Source organism: Pyrus communis, chromosome 10 (assembly GCF_041283825.1).
Source record: "Pyrus communis isolate YQ-2024b chromosome 10, ASM4128382v1, whole genome shotgun sequence".
Lineage (NCBI taxonomy): Eukaryota > Viridiplantae > Streptophyta > Magnoliopsida > Rosales > Rosaceae > Pyrus > Pyrus communis.
In genome coordinates this window covers 2,453,593-2,469,003 of record NC_142574.1, presented here as the reverse complement: position 1 = coordinate 2,469,003, position 15,411 = coordinate 2,453,593, and the positions used below count along the sequence as shown (strand labels likewise).

At 41.6% G+C, this 15,411-nt stretch overlaps 1 protein-coding gene and 1 pseudogene across 1 annotated transcript; both read right to left on the bottom strand.

Moving 5' to 3' along the window:
- Positions 1–1,283: 1,283 nt before the first annotated feature.
- LOC137727624 (uncharacterized) lies at positions 1,284–1,628 on the bottom strand. The gene has a single exon (XM_068466448.2). It carries the CDS (start codon positions 1,626–1,628, stop codon positions 1,284–1,286), a length of 345 nt encoding a protein of 114 aa, XP_068322549.2.
- Positions 1,629–9,454: 7,826 nt separating this feature from the next.
- Positions 9,455–13,320, bottom strand: LOC137727622 (uncharacterized; annotated as a pseudogene).
- Positions 13,321–15,411: the final 2,091 nt, after the last annotated feature.

Sequence of the window (15,411 nt, the reverse complement as noted above, 5' to 3'; positions counted from 1 at the left end):
TTGTGAGATTTTTGACTTATAGAGCCGTCGGTCAGACTCGTGCTTCTCGTAGGAAGCAAAGAAGGTCTGTATAGCTGCTATAGTCATGACACTCGACTTTATCCTAGAAAAACTTAAACCATAGATCATCGGCCAGAAGTGCTGCTTGTAAATAAGTAGGCAAGTCCGCGTAGTCATGACAAGTGTAAGTTTCAGCTTACGGGCTGCCTTGGGCTTTTAGCCGTCGAGTTATCGGCTAGGTGTCTTACGTACAGAATCAAACAACCCGCATAACCACTTCAGGCATCATCCCTGGCTCCCAAAGGCTTTTTTTTGGCGTGGGGTGTAGGCAAAGTTGCTCATCCGAGGCCATATCTTTTTGAGTTGCAACTTTGATCCCGCGGGTCGCTTAACTAGTATTGCAACACTTTTAAATCAAGCCACTTCGTGAAAATTTACTGGTCGAGGACAGACCATCTTGTCACACGAACTCTTTCATGGACAAAGGTCCTGCACTTAACGTCTCTTCTAGTTAGAGACCCGGGATCCCGCGGAATTGAATCATTCAGTTGGCTAAGTCTATTCCAGTGGAAAGACTATTTTGGCCAATTCTGGGAGTCGTCTAGCTCAGGTAGTTGCTGACATCAGGGGAAACTGAGCAGTTGTACCACCTATCCACGTTTGGATATTCTAGATACGCCATGTTTGAAAGGCAGCGAGTGTCTTACACCATGTCTGCAAGACAGCGGGTGTTTTACACCATGTCTGCAGGGCAGCATGAGTCTTGTACCATGTCTGCCAGGTAGCAGGTATGTTCTGCTTATCGCAAGACTTGGCTAGTTTGTTTATGCATTTAGCCCAGGTTTGCGAATAATTCCTTTAATCTTCATTGAGAATAGAGGCTTTTATTAACTTTACTCATAGGCAGTAATGTCATAACAACTGATAATCCTTGGCATATGAGGTCTTGTTCGACGAGCTACTTGAGTCTTCAAATCCTTTATATATATATATATATATATATATATGTCTTGAACAAGGTCCAAGGAATGATAGGAGGTCACCCGTAGTACTTCCTCAGGTTGTAGTCATTCCACTGCTTGTCAATTTCTTTTTATCGCTTATAATGGTGAGGGTGTAGCTGCCTTTCCGCCTACTCGGCTGATTTTATACGAACCTTCCCATATGGGAGCCATATTTTTGGAGCCTTCCCATCAGGCGGTGATGAAGGCTTTTCTGAGGACTAAGTCTCCTGGTTGGAACTGTCGAATTTTTTCCCTTTTGCTGTAACTGGAGAAGAGATGTTACTGATAGGCCACAATGTGGGTGACAACCTTCTCACTCTTTCCTTCTACTAGGACTAAGTTGGTGGCCATCTCCTTCTTGTTTTGCTCGAAGTTCGGTAGTACAATGCTGACTATTGGCATTGCGACGTTGGGAGGAATGATCGCCTCTGAGCCATAAGCTAGGGAGAATGAAGTTTTGCCTGTTGCTCGTCTTTTGGTGGTGGGATATGTCCATAGAACACCGATGAGCTCCTCTGGCCACTTGTCTTTCTTGTCTGAGAGGGTCTTCTTGAGGCAATCGAGGATGGTCTTGTTGGACACCTCGGCCTGCTTGTTGCCATGTGGATATCGGGGCATGGACATGTGTTACTTAATTTCATATTTTTCGAAGAACTTCACCAAGTCTTTGCCCATGAACTGTGGACCATTGTCGGTGACGATGGAGTGTAGGATGCTAAAGCGGCAGATGATGCATGGTTGGCCAGTAATAGCCAGCGTAAAAAGTTTTTTGTGCCAGGGAGTGACTTCCAAAGTGGTTTCCACGGACGCATTCATGGATTGAGCTAACAATCTTTAGGTCGTTAGGAAGCTATAGGCAGCGGAGATGCGGTCTTGAGAATTATCTTGGAACGAGCATGCCATTCCACATGTAGTAACGTGTTGCCTTCATCTAGAGCATTCCATTGACTATGTAGTCAATGATGGGTTCTTGCCAACTCAGGATTGTGCTGATATGAGCCACATCAACTGCTGGTTCCTCATCTATGCTTGGCTTTTCCAAGTACTCGACTAGAATAGAGTGCCTGAGTTGATGGTTTAGCATAGAGCCTAGGCTTGCTAGTACGTCTGCGTGGGCATTTTCTGCTCGTGGAACCTGAGTGAGTATGTACGCCTGGAACATCGTTGGCTACTCTCGTACCTTTTCGAGGTATCAGGCCATCCTTGGATGCTTTACTGCGTACTCCCTTTAGGTATGGTTGGTGTTTTGCTATGTTTACCGTTAAGTCTTTTGCCAATCGGAAACATGCTAGTAGGGCTTCATACTCCGCTTCATTGTTTGATGCTTTGAAGTTTAGAGTGATCGCCTGCTCGAGCATCGAGCCGTCTAGGTTGTAAGAACTAGGCTTGCCTCTGATCTTCGATGGTTGGATGATCCATCGACTTGCAAATGCCAAAAATCTCCATCAGGTGGGGCTGGTATAGCTATGGAGAGCTCGTCTTCCTTCGGGGCCCCTTTCAGGCTGTGTTGCTGCATCCTTCAGGCTTGGGGTGAATTCTGCTATGAAGTCCGTCAATGCTTGGGCCTTTATCATCGTGCGGGGTTGGTATGCTAGACCATATTGACCAAGTTCCAACACCCACTTCATCACTCGTTGAGAAGCATTTGGACTGTGCAAAACTAGTCGCAGTGGGTACTGGGTCATGACAATGATCAGATGCCTTTGAAAGTAGAGTTTGAGCTTCCAAGCTGCAACAACAAGTGCCAAAATTAGATTTTCAATCTTTGGTTATCTGGTTTTTGCATCGATGAGAGCTTTGGATGTGTAGAATACAGGCAGTTAGGCCCCCATCTCTTTTCGTATGTAAGCAGAGCTTACTGCTACTTCCAATACCACTAGATAGATGTATAGGTTCTCCATTGTTTCTGGTTTGGATAGTAGTGGATGTGATGTTAGGTACCGCTTTAGGTCCCTAAATGCTTTCTCGCACTCATCGTCCCACTTGTCCTTCTGCGTCTTTTTGATTGCCTTGAAGAAGGGCTTAAATCGATCGGTGGATCGCTAAAAGAAACGATTGAGTGCGACTGCTCGCCCGGTCAGACTTTGGATCTCCTTCAGAGTTGTGGGCGATTTCATGTCCAAGATCACTTTGACCTGCCTTTGATGTGCCTCGATTCCTCGTTGGGTTACAAGGTACCCTAAGAATCGGCCTGAGGAGATGCCAAATATGCATTTGGCTGGGTTGAGCTTCATGTTGTATCCTTAGAGAATGACAAAAGTTTCTGCCAAGTTGCGAATGTGGTCTGACCGCTGTTTGCCTTTAGCCATGATGTTGTCGACGTAGACTTCTATGGTGACTTAGATCTGCTTCTTGAACATCGTGTTTACAAGTCGTTGGTAGGTTGCTCCTGCATTTTTGAGGCCAAATGGCCTGACCTTATAACAGTATGTGCCTCGCTCAATCACAAGTGCGGTATTTTCTTTGTCAGGTTTGTGCATGGTAATCTGATTGTAGCCTGAGTACACGTCCAAGAAGCTGAGCAATTGTTTCCCATATGTCGAGTCAACGAGTAGGTCGATTCGGGGAACCATGTAATTGTCTTTTAGGCATGCTTTATTGAGGTTGGTGTAATCCACGCAGATTCTCCATTTGCCCTTCTATTTTTGTCATCATTAGCACGACGTTGGCCAACCATGCTGAGTGTGTTGCTTCCTTAATGAATCCAGTCTTCAGCAACCTGTTGATTTCTGCCTCAATAATCGCTACTCGTTTGGGTGCGAAATGTCATCTTTTCTAGATCACTGGTTTGGTAGCCGAATTGACGTGCAGCTTGTGACAAGCTATCGCTAGATCAATACCGAGCATGCCAGCCAGGAGACAAACGTAAGGACCGGTCCCTAATAAAGGGAGGCACAGCGCCCAAGATGCACCAAGTTCTCAGTTCTAATCAGCCAAATCCCTAACGACCTCAAGGACAAGCCATGGTTTAAGCCGCCGCCACCTTTAAGGGGCGACACCTCTAAGATGGACCAGACTAAATACTGCGCAATCCACAGAAGTCCTAAACACACAACCAATGATTGCACCACATGGAAAAGGTACCTTGAGCAACTTGTGAAAGAAGGCAACTGCGACCAATATGTCAACAGACCAGCTGCCCATCCAAGGCAAGAAGCAGATGCCGATGCCAAACCCCCAGCTAAGACAATCTGAATCAATGCAATATTTGTCGAACCCGAGCATCTGGGAGCCACCAATAACTCCACAAAAATAAGATCTAGCAGGCGAAATTGGTCAATCAGGTTCAAGCCATAGATACTATACCTGGACCAATCGTCGGCTTCATCGAGCAGGACTCTGAGGGAGTAGACTTTCCCCATGACGACGCCCTGGTGATTTCTGTACAACTGGTCCACACCATCGTTGATAGAATCATGGCGGACAACGGCAACTCAGTCAACATCCTACAATTGTCAGTCATCCAAAAGATGGGCCTGGAAAGCCCGATCAAACGCAAAATAGAGGTCTTGACCGGATTCAATGGACTCACCTCAACTATGATTTGCACTATCACACTCGATGTAATCAGCCCATTGAATGTCTCATCGCAAACCTTCATGATTGTCAGCGACCCATCTCCTCACAACGGGATATTAGGCTGACCTGGCTAGTGAAGATTAGAGTTATGACACCAATTGAGTATCAGAAAATCCAATTTTGTCATCATATTCGGCAATTTTTGCCTTCTCTGCCTTGAATCTCTTAACCTAAGTGCAGAGTGACTCATTCGGGTCCTTATTCATGTTGAAGAGGTGGTCAAACTTTTTTTTAATTAAGCGGTAGGACGAATATTCTTTAGTGAAAATCAAGGAAAGTTTGCTGAAGTTCCAAATTGAACATGGCGGCAAGGTGTGGAACCGGTCTTGTGCCTCGTGTTGGAGCGGCATGGCAAAGATCTTGCACATGAGAGAGTCATTGTTGGCGTAGAGGGTCATGTCACTTCAGTAGTGCATCAAGTGCGTGTCCAGATCTTCATCTTCCCTAAACGGGGTGAAATATAGAGGGTTGAATTTTCATGGTGGCTCCGTCTGCTCGATCTAGTTTGTAAAGGGTGACTTGCCCAGGTTACCCATGTCTCTACAGAAGGCATCGTCGGTAGTGTCAATGCGCTAGAATTCGCGCAACTGCTCTTCTACGAGCCTTTGTACTTCCTTCTGGATTTTTTCCGGGTGGGGCAGTGGAGCCTCCAGCTGCCCCCGGTGTTGACCTGCTAGTCTACGTTGCTTTTCAGCATGTCCTGCTCGTCTATGCTGCCATTACAGTGTACGTGGTTCATGTTGTGCTACTCGCCGTCTCGCTTAGCAAGGGTTGCCAGTGGAACTCAAGCTGGATTGCTCTCGTGCTCTCTTTTGGTCGTCATACGGCTGCCTATTCCGTTGCCTCGTAGGAGGATTTCCTTGTGAGTACTCACCGAAGTGTGGACCTAACCTCGAATGTACACTAACTCATGAGCCTAGTTGGGAATGAATGATTCTCTGTGCATTTAGGCAGGATAAGACGTTTCCCCGAGGGCCCAAACGAGAGTGCACACTACCCAAATGCACGGTTTGTGGCGGGTTAAGCTGTTCGTTGCTAGGACGTCTCTGGAATGAGTGATGTTCTTTTGCCTTTGTCCTGCTTTGGGATACCTCATCTAAGCCACGTTATGTCTCAATACGCTCGAGGAGTTGGTTCACCAAGGTGGTCTGCAGCGTGAGGGCGTTCGTCAAGTTGGTGACCTGCTTGGGCAGCTGGTGCTCGCCATTTGGATTGGAAAAACTTGGATTATGGGTGTCTCCATGTGTGGCAGAATTATAGTGGACTGCAGGTACAAAGCTTGAGCCCAAAGCCGGCATTCCTGTAGAAAAGTGGGATGTAAGTAACCCTAAATCGATTGCGGGACCAATGGTCGGAATCTAGAACGCTGGAGGTGGCCTTGGTATGGATTGGGCCACAGGCTAGGTCGTCGGAGCGGGTCGTGGGGCGCGTGGGGCTAGTGTCTACTTTCCTTGAATCTGCATGGCCATGGGTCCTTATAGATGTTAGGCTACCACATCTCGGCCTGCTGGCTGTGTGGCTTGGGCTTGGGCCGGTTGAGCTACCTGGCTGCAGCAGCTGCCATGTTCTGGGCTCGAGTTTGGGCATGCTACGCCGTAAGGTCTACTACTGCAATGGGTTGTGCCTCTTGGCTTGGGCCTGGTATGGCAACTACCAAGTTTTGGGCCTCCTGCCCATGCGCTTGGAAATGGACCTGGGCTTCATGCCTAAGGTTTTGGTCCATGTGCTGCAAAGGCAGCAATGGTGGGAGTGGTGCCATGGCCTTGCGGCCTTGCTATGGCTGCTGAGTTACGGTGGTGGCGGTGGTGGTGCAGCCGCGGCGGTGAGGCTCCTCCTGTCGTTGTGTTTAGCATTGAGAACCTCTGTCATAGGGCTATGTCCTCGTCTCCACTCTCTGGTCCAAATCCTTGCACATAGGAGGTTCCGTTTGTCACAGTTTCTGAATTTCCTACCATTGTATCCTTTCTCTAGGGATTGATCAAGAAACTTTTCTTGGAAAAATTAATTGATACGATGTGTGAGAAATTCAATGTAACAAAAAAATTCAAGAAACAAATCCGAGAGGCTTCTTCGAGTATTTTGAATCAGCTCTCAATGAAAGCACTAATTTGTCAATGTAAATTTCTGTCGTCTTCAATCTTGATGAAAATGCACCTACAAAACAATCAACACCTTTGATTAGAGACCTAAGCTTCACACGCCCACGAGGTTGGGGGGGGGGGGGTTAGGTCAACGGATCTCCGATGCTTAAGTTAGTTTCTCTGAGAGAGTAAAGTGTTTAGGCTTTTTAGGGTTGCAAAAGCCCTCAAATTTAGGTAGAATATGTGGTATTTATAGGGTTAGGGCTGGACATATAGTGTTTAATGGAGTGATATTCTCTAAATATTCTCAAGATATTTAATAGGAAATAATATCTTGAGATAATGGAGTAATTATCCCTACTTTATTTAAATTAGGATTACTTACTTGATTGAAGTCAATCTTCAATTAGGAATGTATTAAAGATAGGATTTGGGTATTAATCCTTATCTTTAATTCCTTGGCAAGGGCAGGTGAGCTCTAGGCAGTTGTATTCAACTGCTGAGACCTCCAGGGGTGCGAGCTGTGTGTGGGAGAATTTGAGAAGTCTGCCCATTTATCGAGGGCAATCTTATCTTTCTTGAATAAAAGTCTACGTGTCGTCTCTAAAAGTTTTGGGATTATTTTAGGCTCTACAATTAAGATTACAAAGAGTGGAAATAAAGGTTTCCATCTATATCTGAAGTATACGATAATACATATCAACAATGATTGATTATAACTGAGAACAAATAGTTCTAATCTATATTGGACTCTTGTTTAACAGTTCTCGAGGATGAGTCGGGAGACTCGGTTGAATGATAGGAGAGGTTCGATATCTAGATTTGAAGAGATGTGAAGAGCAGCAAAAATGAAGCTCGTTAGGAGAAGAGTAGCCACAGTGCCATTGTTTATTTGCAAGTTAGAGTGGAGAGACTAAGGAGACAATGAGAGTTGAGAAAAACAGAAGACAAGAAGCATATATTGTTAAATAAAAATCAAATTTTTATTCTTATAGGGGAAATAGTAGGTTCCGCTTCTGTCACGTCATTATTTAACAGTCAATTGGACAGAAATTTTGACGGAAGTCTGACATTGCAACAAATTCATAAATTAGGGTATGACTTTGCAATATTTAAAACATGAGGTATAAAATTGTAGTTGGACTTATATTTAAATTAATTTTGTGTAATTTACCCAATGTCTTTCGTACGAACATACTTGATCAGAACTTCGGTAGTACTTTTTACACTGCACAAACTTATTTCTTTCGAAAGCATGAACTATTTGTTGTGATAGGAAGGAGGGTAGGTACAAAGTAATCAAATTGCTGGAAAAAAAAAAGTCCCCTCCAACTGATAGAAAACCAGATTTCTTTCCACCAAATAAAACACGAAGTAACCATACTTTATCCTTATTTTTTATACAATATAATTCTGTTAATATCAAAACTCATTGCATGTATTTTAATAATTAATTTTTTTTTCCCTTGCCTAGGCTGTTTTCTTGGCAATGAGAGTACTGCTGGGAAGTTTCTGGTGTTCCAGCAACAACTTTTGTCATGTTTTATCAATGTAAATGAAACAATATTCTCTAATATTTTTTGTACGTAAATAACCCCAACCTTTCGTAATCTTTTGTGTATCTCCATCTAATTTTTTTTTTTTGCATGTAGATAGAGAAAATGTAAGATCCCACATTGCCCAGGGGTGAGTATCCTGTAAGCCTTATATGTATATTCCTATATTCCTATCTCTACCTAGCACAAGACCTTTTGGAACTGGTTTCAGAGTTCATCGGAACTTTGAAGTTAAGCGAGTTCGGGCGAGAACAATCCCAGGATGGGTGACCCACTGGGAAGTTTTCGTGTGAGTTCCCAGAAACAAAATTGTGAGGGCGTGGTCGGGGCACAAAGCGGACAATATCATGCTACGATGGAGTCAAGCCAGGGATGTGGTGGGGGCCTGGGTCGGGATGTGACAATTTGGTATCAGAGCCAATCCCTGGTCGGAAGTGTGCCGACGAGGACGTCGGACCCCTAAGGGGGGTGGATTGTAAAATCCCACATCGCTCAGGGGTGAGGATCCTATAAACCTTATATGTATATTCTCATCTCTACCTAGCACGAGGTATTTTGGGAGCTCACTGGCCTTGGAGTTCATCGGAACTTTGAAGTTAAGCGAGTTCGGGCGAGAGCAATCCCAAGATGGGTGACCTACTGAGAAGTTCTCGTGTGAGTTCCCAGAAACAAAACTGTGAGGGCGTGGTCGAGGCTCAAAGCGAACAATATCGTGTTACAGTGGAGTCGAGCCCGGGATGTGGTAGGGGCCCAGGTCGGGATGTGACAAACTCAAAGCGAACAATATCGTGTTACAGTGTAGTCGAGCCCGGGATGTGGTAGGGGCCCAGGTCGGGATGTGACAAAAAATCTATGATCTTCTGTATGTAGAATGTATTGAACAAATCTTTTTTATGCAAAAATCTTCATAATGTTTTCAACATAAATAGTATTATCTGACACAGTTTTTTTTATTTTTTAATTATTATTATTATTTTTTATCTTTCAACGTAATCTTTCATATGTTTTTTAATCTTATAGCAATGAGCATGCAACATTTCTAGTAAATACTAAATAGGTTATTTTGTTCTAACCATTTAAGTGGTAATGTACATGTAGGATTCGCTGTTTAGCGAATCCAGCTAGCACTCCTTCCTTATTCTTAATTTACATGCAAATATAACAAATACATATATGATATATTTAAACAAGACGATCTGACTTTCGTGTTAACTCAAACAAAGTCAAACGCAATTTAAATCTTAATGAGTTGTTCAAGAGTGATGTTTGGTCCTCCAATGGAAGCTGCAGTTTGAAATGATAATGACTGAGAAACCATGTGCATTGTTGGCCTCGATTGCAGTTGCGAATGCCTGCATGCGATTTCAACCCTTGCAATGGTCGTCAATTCATCTTCAACTTCAAGTGTAGGTGTAGGAGGTGGAAGCCATTGGTCCAATACATCATTCAGCAATTTGTTTTCACACGCGGTTGGATACGAAAATGACGAGATTAAATCGCCTAGTCGCTTTCCCATGATTTCTTCCAGTGCGAGCACTCCAAAGCCATAACGTCACATTTCTCAGTTATCTTCATTATGTTGGCCAACTCTGCATAAAAATTAAGGGAGATCAAGCTATTAGTATACGTTCAACTTTATATCATCAAATTTCACATTATCTTTTTTAACTGTTTTACTTTACCGTACTACATATCTATATATGCATGCAAGGGAGCTCCAATTCGATGAATCTGGATTCAAAAGCTTAGCAATGTCGAAGTCTGAAACACTAGAGGCTTGTAGTCATAATCTAGCAAAATGTTGCTGCTTGATATGTCTCGGTGTACAATTGGCAGCACGCAATCGTGATGCATGTAGGACAGTGCATGAGCTACGCCTTTTACAATTCTCACCCTCCTATTCCAATCCAATTATTTTGCTTCATCTTCTTTGCTCAAGATTGAAGCCAGACTACCCTTTTCTAGATATTCATAGACCAGAAAGGAGTGCCATGAATTTGAACAAAAACCACAATGTTTCAATGTTGTAATTGATTAGTGCATTTATTTCATTGTAGAACTCCTTCTGTGATGTCTCCATGTCGTCAAGTTTTTGATGGAGTTTCTTCACTGCAACTATGTTGCCTAATAGTAGCTTTGCCTTGTAGACACTTCCAGATCCTCCTTTCCCAATGCAAAATATGGAGTCAAAACCATTGGTTGCTCTTATGATGTCCCAATGCATTTTTTTTTCCATCAAATAGAGAGTTTGAAAAAACTTCATCATGGATATCACTCTTTTCTGTTTCCAGCTCTTTCTTCTTGTTTTGATGAAGAAAATTGCAAGGAAAGCAAGTGAAACTGCTTCCAAGATAGGGAAAACGATTGCAAACATGAGTTTTCTATTGTTTTTTCTTTTTGAGATATGTTTATCGCAGGATTCTAGATCTCCAACATTTCCATACAATCTTTCATTCCCTTCAAAGCTGTGAGCATCTTAAAATGCTTTGCTGTTGGGGATGGGACCTACAAGTGATTGTAGAATACATCTATGTACAACAAGCCATGCATTCCATCAAACGTTGTTGGAATGAGACCGGAAAGATTAAGCCGCTCCAAGCTCTGCATGTTGCTAATTTCTGATGGTATCTTGCCATTAAGTGAGTTACTGCTTAAATCTAACTGTGACATGTGAAATAACTTCCCAAACTGAAATGGAATTTCTTGACTGAAATTTTTGTTGCTCAAATTCAAGTAGTTTAAACTGATCAATTCGCCAAAAGTGCTTGGAATTGAGCTGTTTAGCTTGTTGGTTGACACATCAAGATATTCGAGTTCAATGAATGCTCCAAATTCAGAGGGTATAGAACCCAAAAGTTGATTGCCATTCAACTTTAAATTCACCAGAAAAGTCAATCTCCCTAAATCCTTGGGAGCCATCCCAATTAGATGATTCGAAGAAAAATTGAGTTCTTGAATTTTAGTTGCATTGACAATCTCAGATGGTATGCTCCCAGTAAGGTTGTTGCCCACAATCCGTAGGGTTGTTAAGTTTGGACAGTCCCCAAATGTCTGAGATTTCGCCATATAAGTTGTTGTGGCTTAGGTCTACAAACAAAAGATTCGGATAGACACCAAAGTCTTCAGACATATTACTGCTTGTAAATTGGTTCCCTTCAATACGGACTCTGACTAAGCTCTTGCAACCTTTTGGACCTGTAAATTCGTTATTTTCTGCAGTAAACCTTTGTAGCAGTCCACCTCTACAAATATCTCGAGGCAAATAACCAGAAAATCGGTTAGTAGCCAAGTCAAGTATGGTCAACTTCATTAGATTCTCCATCTCTTGGGGGATTGATCCAGATAGCTGGTTGCTACGGGCGTATAGGTTTTCTAGGTTGCTCATGTTGTCGAATGTAGAGGGAACAGTTCCATTGAGCTGATTGTTGGCCAGGTTTAGAGTCACAACAAATTTCAAGTTTCCAATATCTTCAGTAATAGTGCCGGAAAGTTTATTATCGTAGAGAGAGAGAGAGAAACAAGGTTTGTCAAATTCCTCAAAGAAGTTGGGATCAAACCAGAAAAAGGTATTGTTGTACAAGAACATCATGGTTAGATTTTTCAAGTTTCCGAAACTTTGAGGGATGGGGCCTGATAAAAGTTGTCAAACAGGTAAAGTTCAACCAATTTCGAAAGGTTTCCTGTTTCGGAAGGGATATGACCGGAAAGTTGGTTTCTGAAGAGAATCAAAGAAGTTAATTGGCTCAAATTACCCACAGAAGGTGGAATTGAACCCTCTAAATTGTTTAAATTTAGAGCTAGCTCATAGACAAATTTAAGTTGGCCTATTTCTTGAGGAATTGAGCCATTGAACTTATTTGCATTTAGGTGGACGACTTGAAGATTTGTTAAAAGACCGATTTCGGGTGGGATTTTTCCAAACATTTGATTATAAGATACATCAAAGTAGATGAATTTGGCAAGGGAACCGTTCTTAGGTGGGATTTGATCAAAAAGTTCATTGAGGCTTAGATCAATATATGCAAGATTAGGCAAGGACATGAATGGAAATTCAAGTAGAGTACCTTGTATACCAGAATTGATGAGGTTTAATCTGTTGACACTTCCAGCAGAGTTGCATGAAACACAATCCAAGTATTGCGTGGGGCTTCATTTGTATTCATCTATGAGGTCAGGTTTATTGAGGAAATGAATATTTTTTTCATTAACTCCAAAGAATAATTTTACAGGGTATATATACTTACAAATTAATTAAAGTCTAAAGTTACCAAAGGGGAAAAGTAAGAATTATTACAGCATTAACTTTAACTAACTCTAACTTTTAACTCTTGTGAGTTATTTACATTTGTATTTACTCTATTATTCTCTTCACACCCCCTTAAGCTAAACGGAGAAGGTTGAAGTGAAAGCTTGGATCTCAGATCATGAAACCGTTGCCAAGGAAGTGATTTGGTGTGAATGTCAATGAGATTATCTTGACTACAGACAAATTGAACTATGAGAAGCTTGGCAAGAACAAGCTCCCGAATATAATGGTAGTCAATTTCGACATGTTTTGTACGAGTGTGGAACATCACACCAAATCTGAGGTAAAACAGGTAACTAAAATCCAATATCAATAAATAGTTGACATATCCAAGTGATCTCAGAGGTTGTGTAGGCTAAAGATTTGTATTCTGCTTCTGTGGATGAACGAGCAACAGTCTGTTGCTTCTTTGCACTTCAGCTAATGAGTAAAGGACCAAGAAAAATACAGAAACCCCTAGTTGATTGTCTGTCCCAGGAACAATCGGCCCAGTCAGCATTAGAAAAAGCTTTGAGTGTGAGAGAGGATGAAGATTTTGGAAACCATAAACCATGACCAAAAGAACCTTTGAGATATCTTAGTATACATTTTACAACTTGAAGATGTTGATCTCTTAGAGAATGCATGAGTTGACTTACAAGGTTAACAGCAAATGAGAGGTCAGGCCTTGGCTAAGTGAGATATTGAAGAGCCCCAACAATTGTTCTATATTCTGCAAGATCTTCAAGCAATGTACCAGTGTGATCAAGTTTGGCAGAACCTCGAGGAGTAACACATGGCTTTGCTTCATCCATTTTTGTCCTTTTGAGCAAGTCTAAAACATATTTAGACTGATGAATAAAAATTTGCGTTGAAGAACTTTGTACTTCTAAAACATGTTTAGTATAAAACATATTCACAAATAAACTGTGATCTGATTGATAGGCCTGAAATCCCATGGAAAGTAATACAGACTGTAGCTTCTCAAACCAAGCTCTTGGAGCTTGTTTCTATCCATAGAGAGACTTCTTTAAATGGAAAACATGATTAAGGTGATCTTGGTCAATGAAACCAGATGATTGAGTCATAAACACATTTTCCTTCAAATTGCCATGTAAGAAAGCTTTACTAACATCTAGTTGATGCAAAAATCAATTTGATTGAACTGCCAAAGTGAGTAATATTCTGATGGTGACTGGTTTTGCCACTGGACAAAAAGTATCACTGTAATATATTCCTTCCTATTGATTATATCCCTTGGCCACTAATCTGGCCTTGTACCTATCCACAAAACCATATGGCTTTCTCTTAATTCGAAATACCCATTTGCACCCAACTAGATTTTGAGAAGGTTTAGTTGGAACCAGTGTCTAAGTCCCAACACTTTGTAAGGCGTTGAACTCATTTTGCATGGTTGTCCTCCAATGGGGAAATTTGGAGGCTTGCAAGTAAATGGAAGGGACATACTCATGATTCAGGTAGATGGCAAGGGATGTTTTGTTATAGTGAATGTTGTAGGTTTATAAATCCAAGATTTGGATCTAGTTATCATAAGATGAATGGAGGTAATGGGAATTGGTTGATGTGGTGGTGAGGGTATTATAGGATTAGTACTAATGGTAGGGGAATGAATATGAGTGACTGCTATGGGTGGTATAAGTGAGGGTGCATGTGATGTTGCAGGTGAAGATGCAGATTGGGAGGATAATAGGGATAAGGCTGATGTTGGAGGGGAAGATAAAGGAAACTTGCAGGTTGATAAGGGATATAAATTGAGAAAGGTAAGAGAGAAGGGAGATGGTGGAGCGGTGTTTGTGGAAGGGGATATAGGCAATGACACAAAGGTAGATTGATGAAAAGGGAATGAGCTTTCATCAAAATAGACATGCCTAGAAATGTAAATTCTATTAGTTAAATGATCTAGACATCTATAGCCTTTGTTAACTAGACTATAACCAATGAACACACACAACTTGCTTTTTGCCTCAAGTTTAGAGTTGGTATAAGGTTTTAACCAAAGGTAGCATGTAAACCCAAAACCTTAAGGTGAGTGTAATCTATTGACTTTTTGAAGAGTTGTTCCCATGGTGAAGGCTTAGAGACAGGTGGTAGTCTATTAATTAGATAGACTACAGTAAGGAAGGCTTTCATCCAAAATTGATGAGGAACTTTTGATGCTATCAATAAGGTTTTAGCTGTTTCTACAGCATGTTTGTGCTTCCTTTCAACATAACCATTTTACTTAGGAGTTTAAGGACAACTAAGATGGTATTGAATACCATGTTGAGCAAGATGTCTTAAAAGAAGAAATGAGGAATTCACCACTTGAATCAGATATTAAAGTACCAATTTTGGTTCCACACAAGTTCTCAAAAAAAGCTTGAAACCGAACAAATGTATGAAACGCATCTGATTTATTTTTCACATGATACAACCAAGTGTATTTCATGAAATCATCAATGAAAATTATTTAGAATTGATAACCACTCACAGAGAGTAAGGGTATTAGTCCCCAAACATCAACATATACTAGTTCTAAGGTTCGAGAAGTAGTACAGAGAGAATCATGAAAAGGTAATTTGGCACATTTGCCCAAGATGCAATTTGAACAATGAAACTAACTAATATTACTAGTAATAGGCAAGGTAGACTTTGATACAACATATTGAAAAGTCTTGAACAAACGTTGATGTCAGATTTGAGCAGATGCTTTTATTGCAAGATTTGCAAAGAACCTTTTTACATGGGGAGAAGACACAAAGAAAGGATAGAGACCACTCCTTTAGGGTTAAGGAGCACCAATTATCCAAAAGGAACATATTTGCATAGAGAATATCATGTTTCAGATGAGGAACATGCAAAACATTGTTCAATTTAAAAGTAGTTGATGGTGTTTTAATAAACGA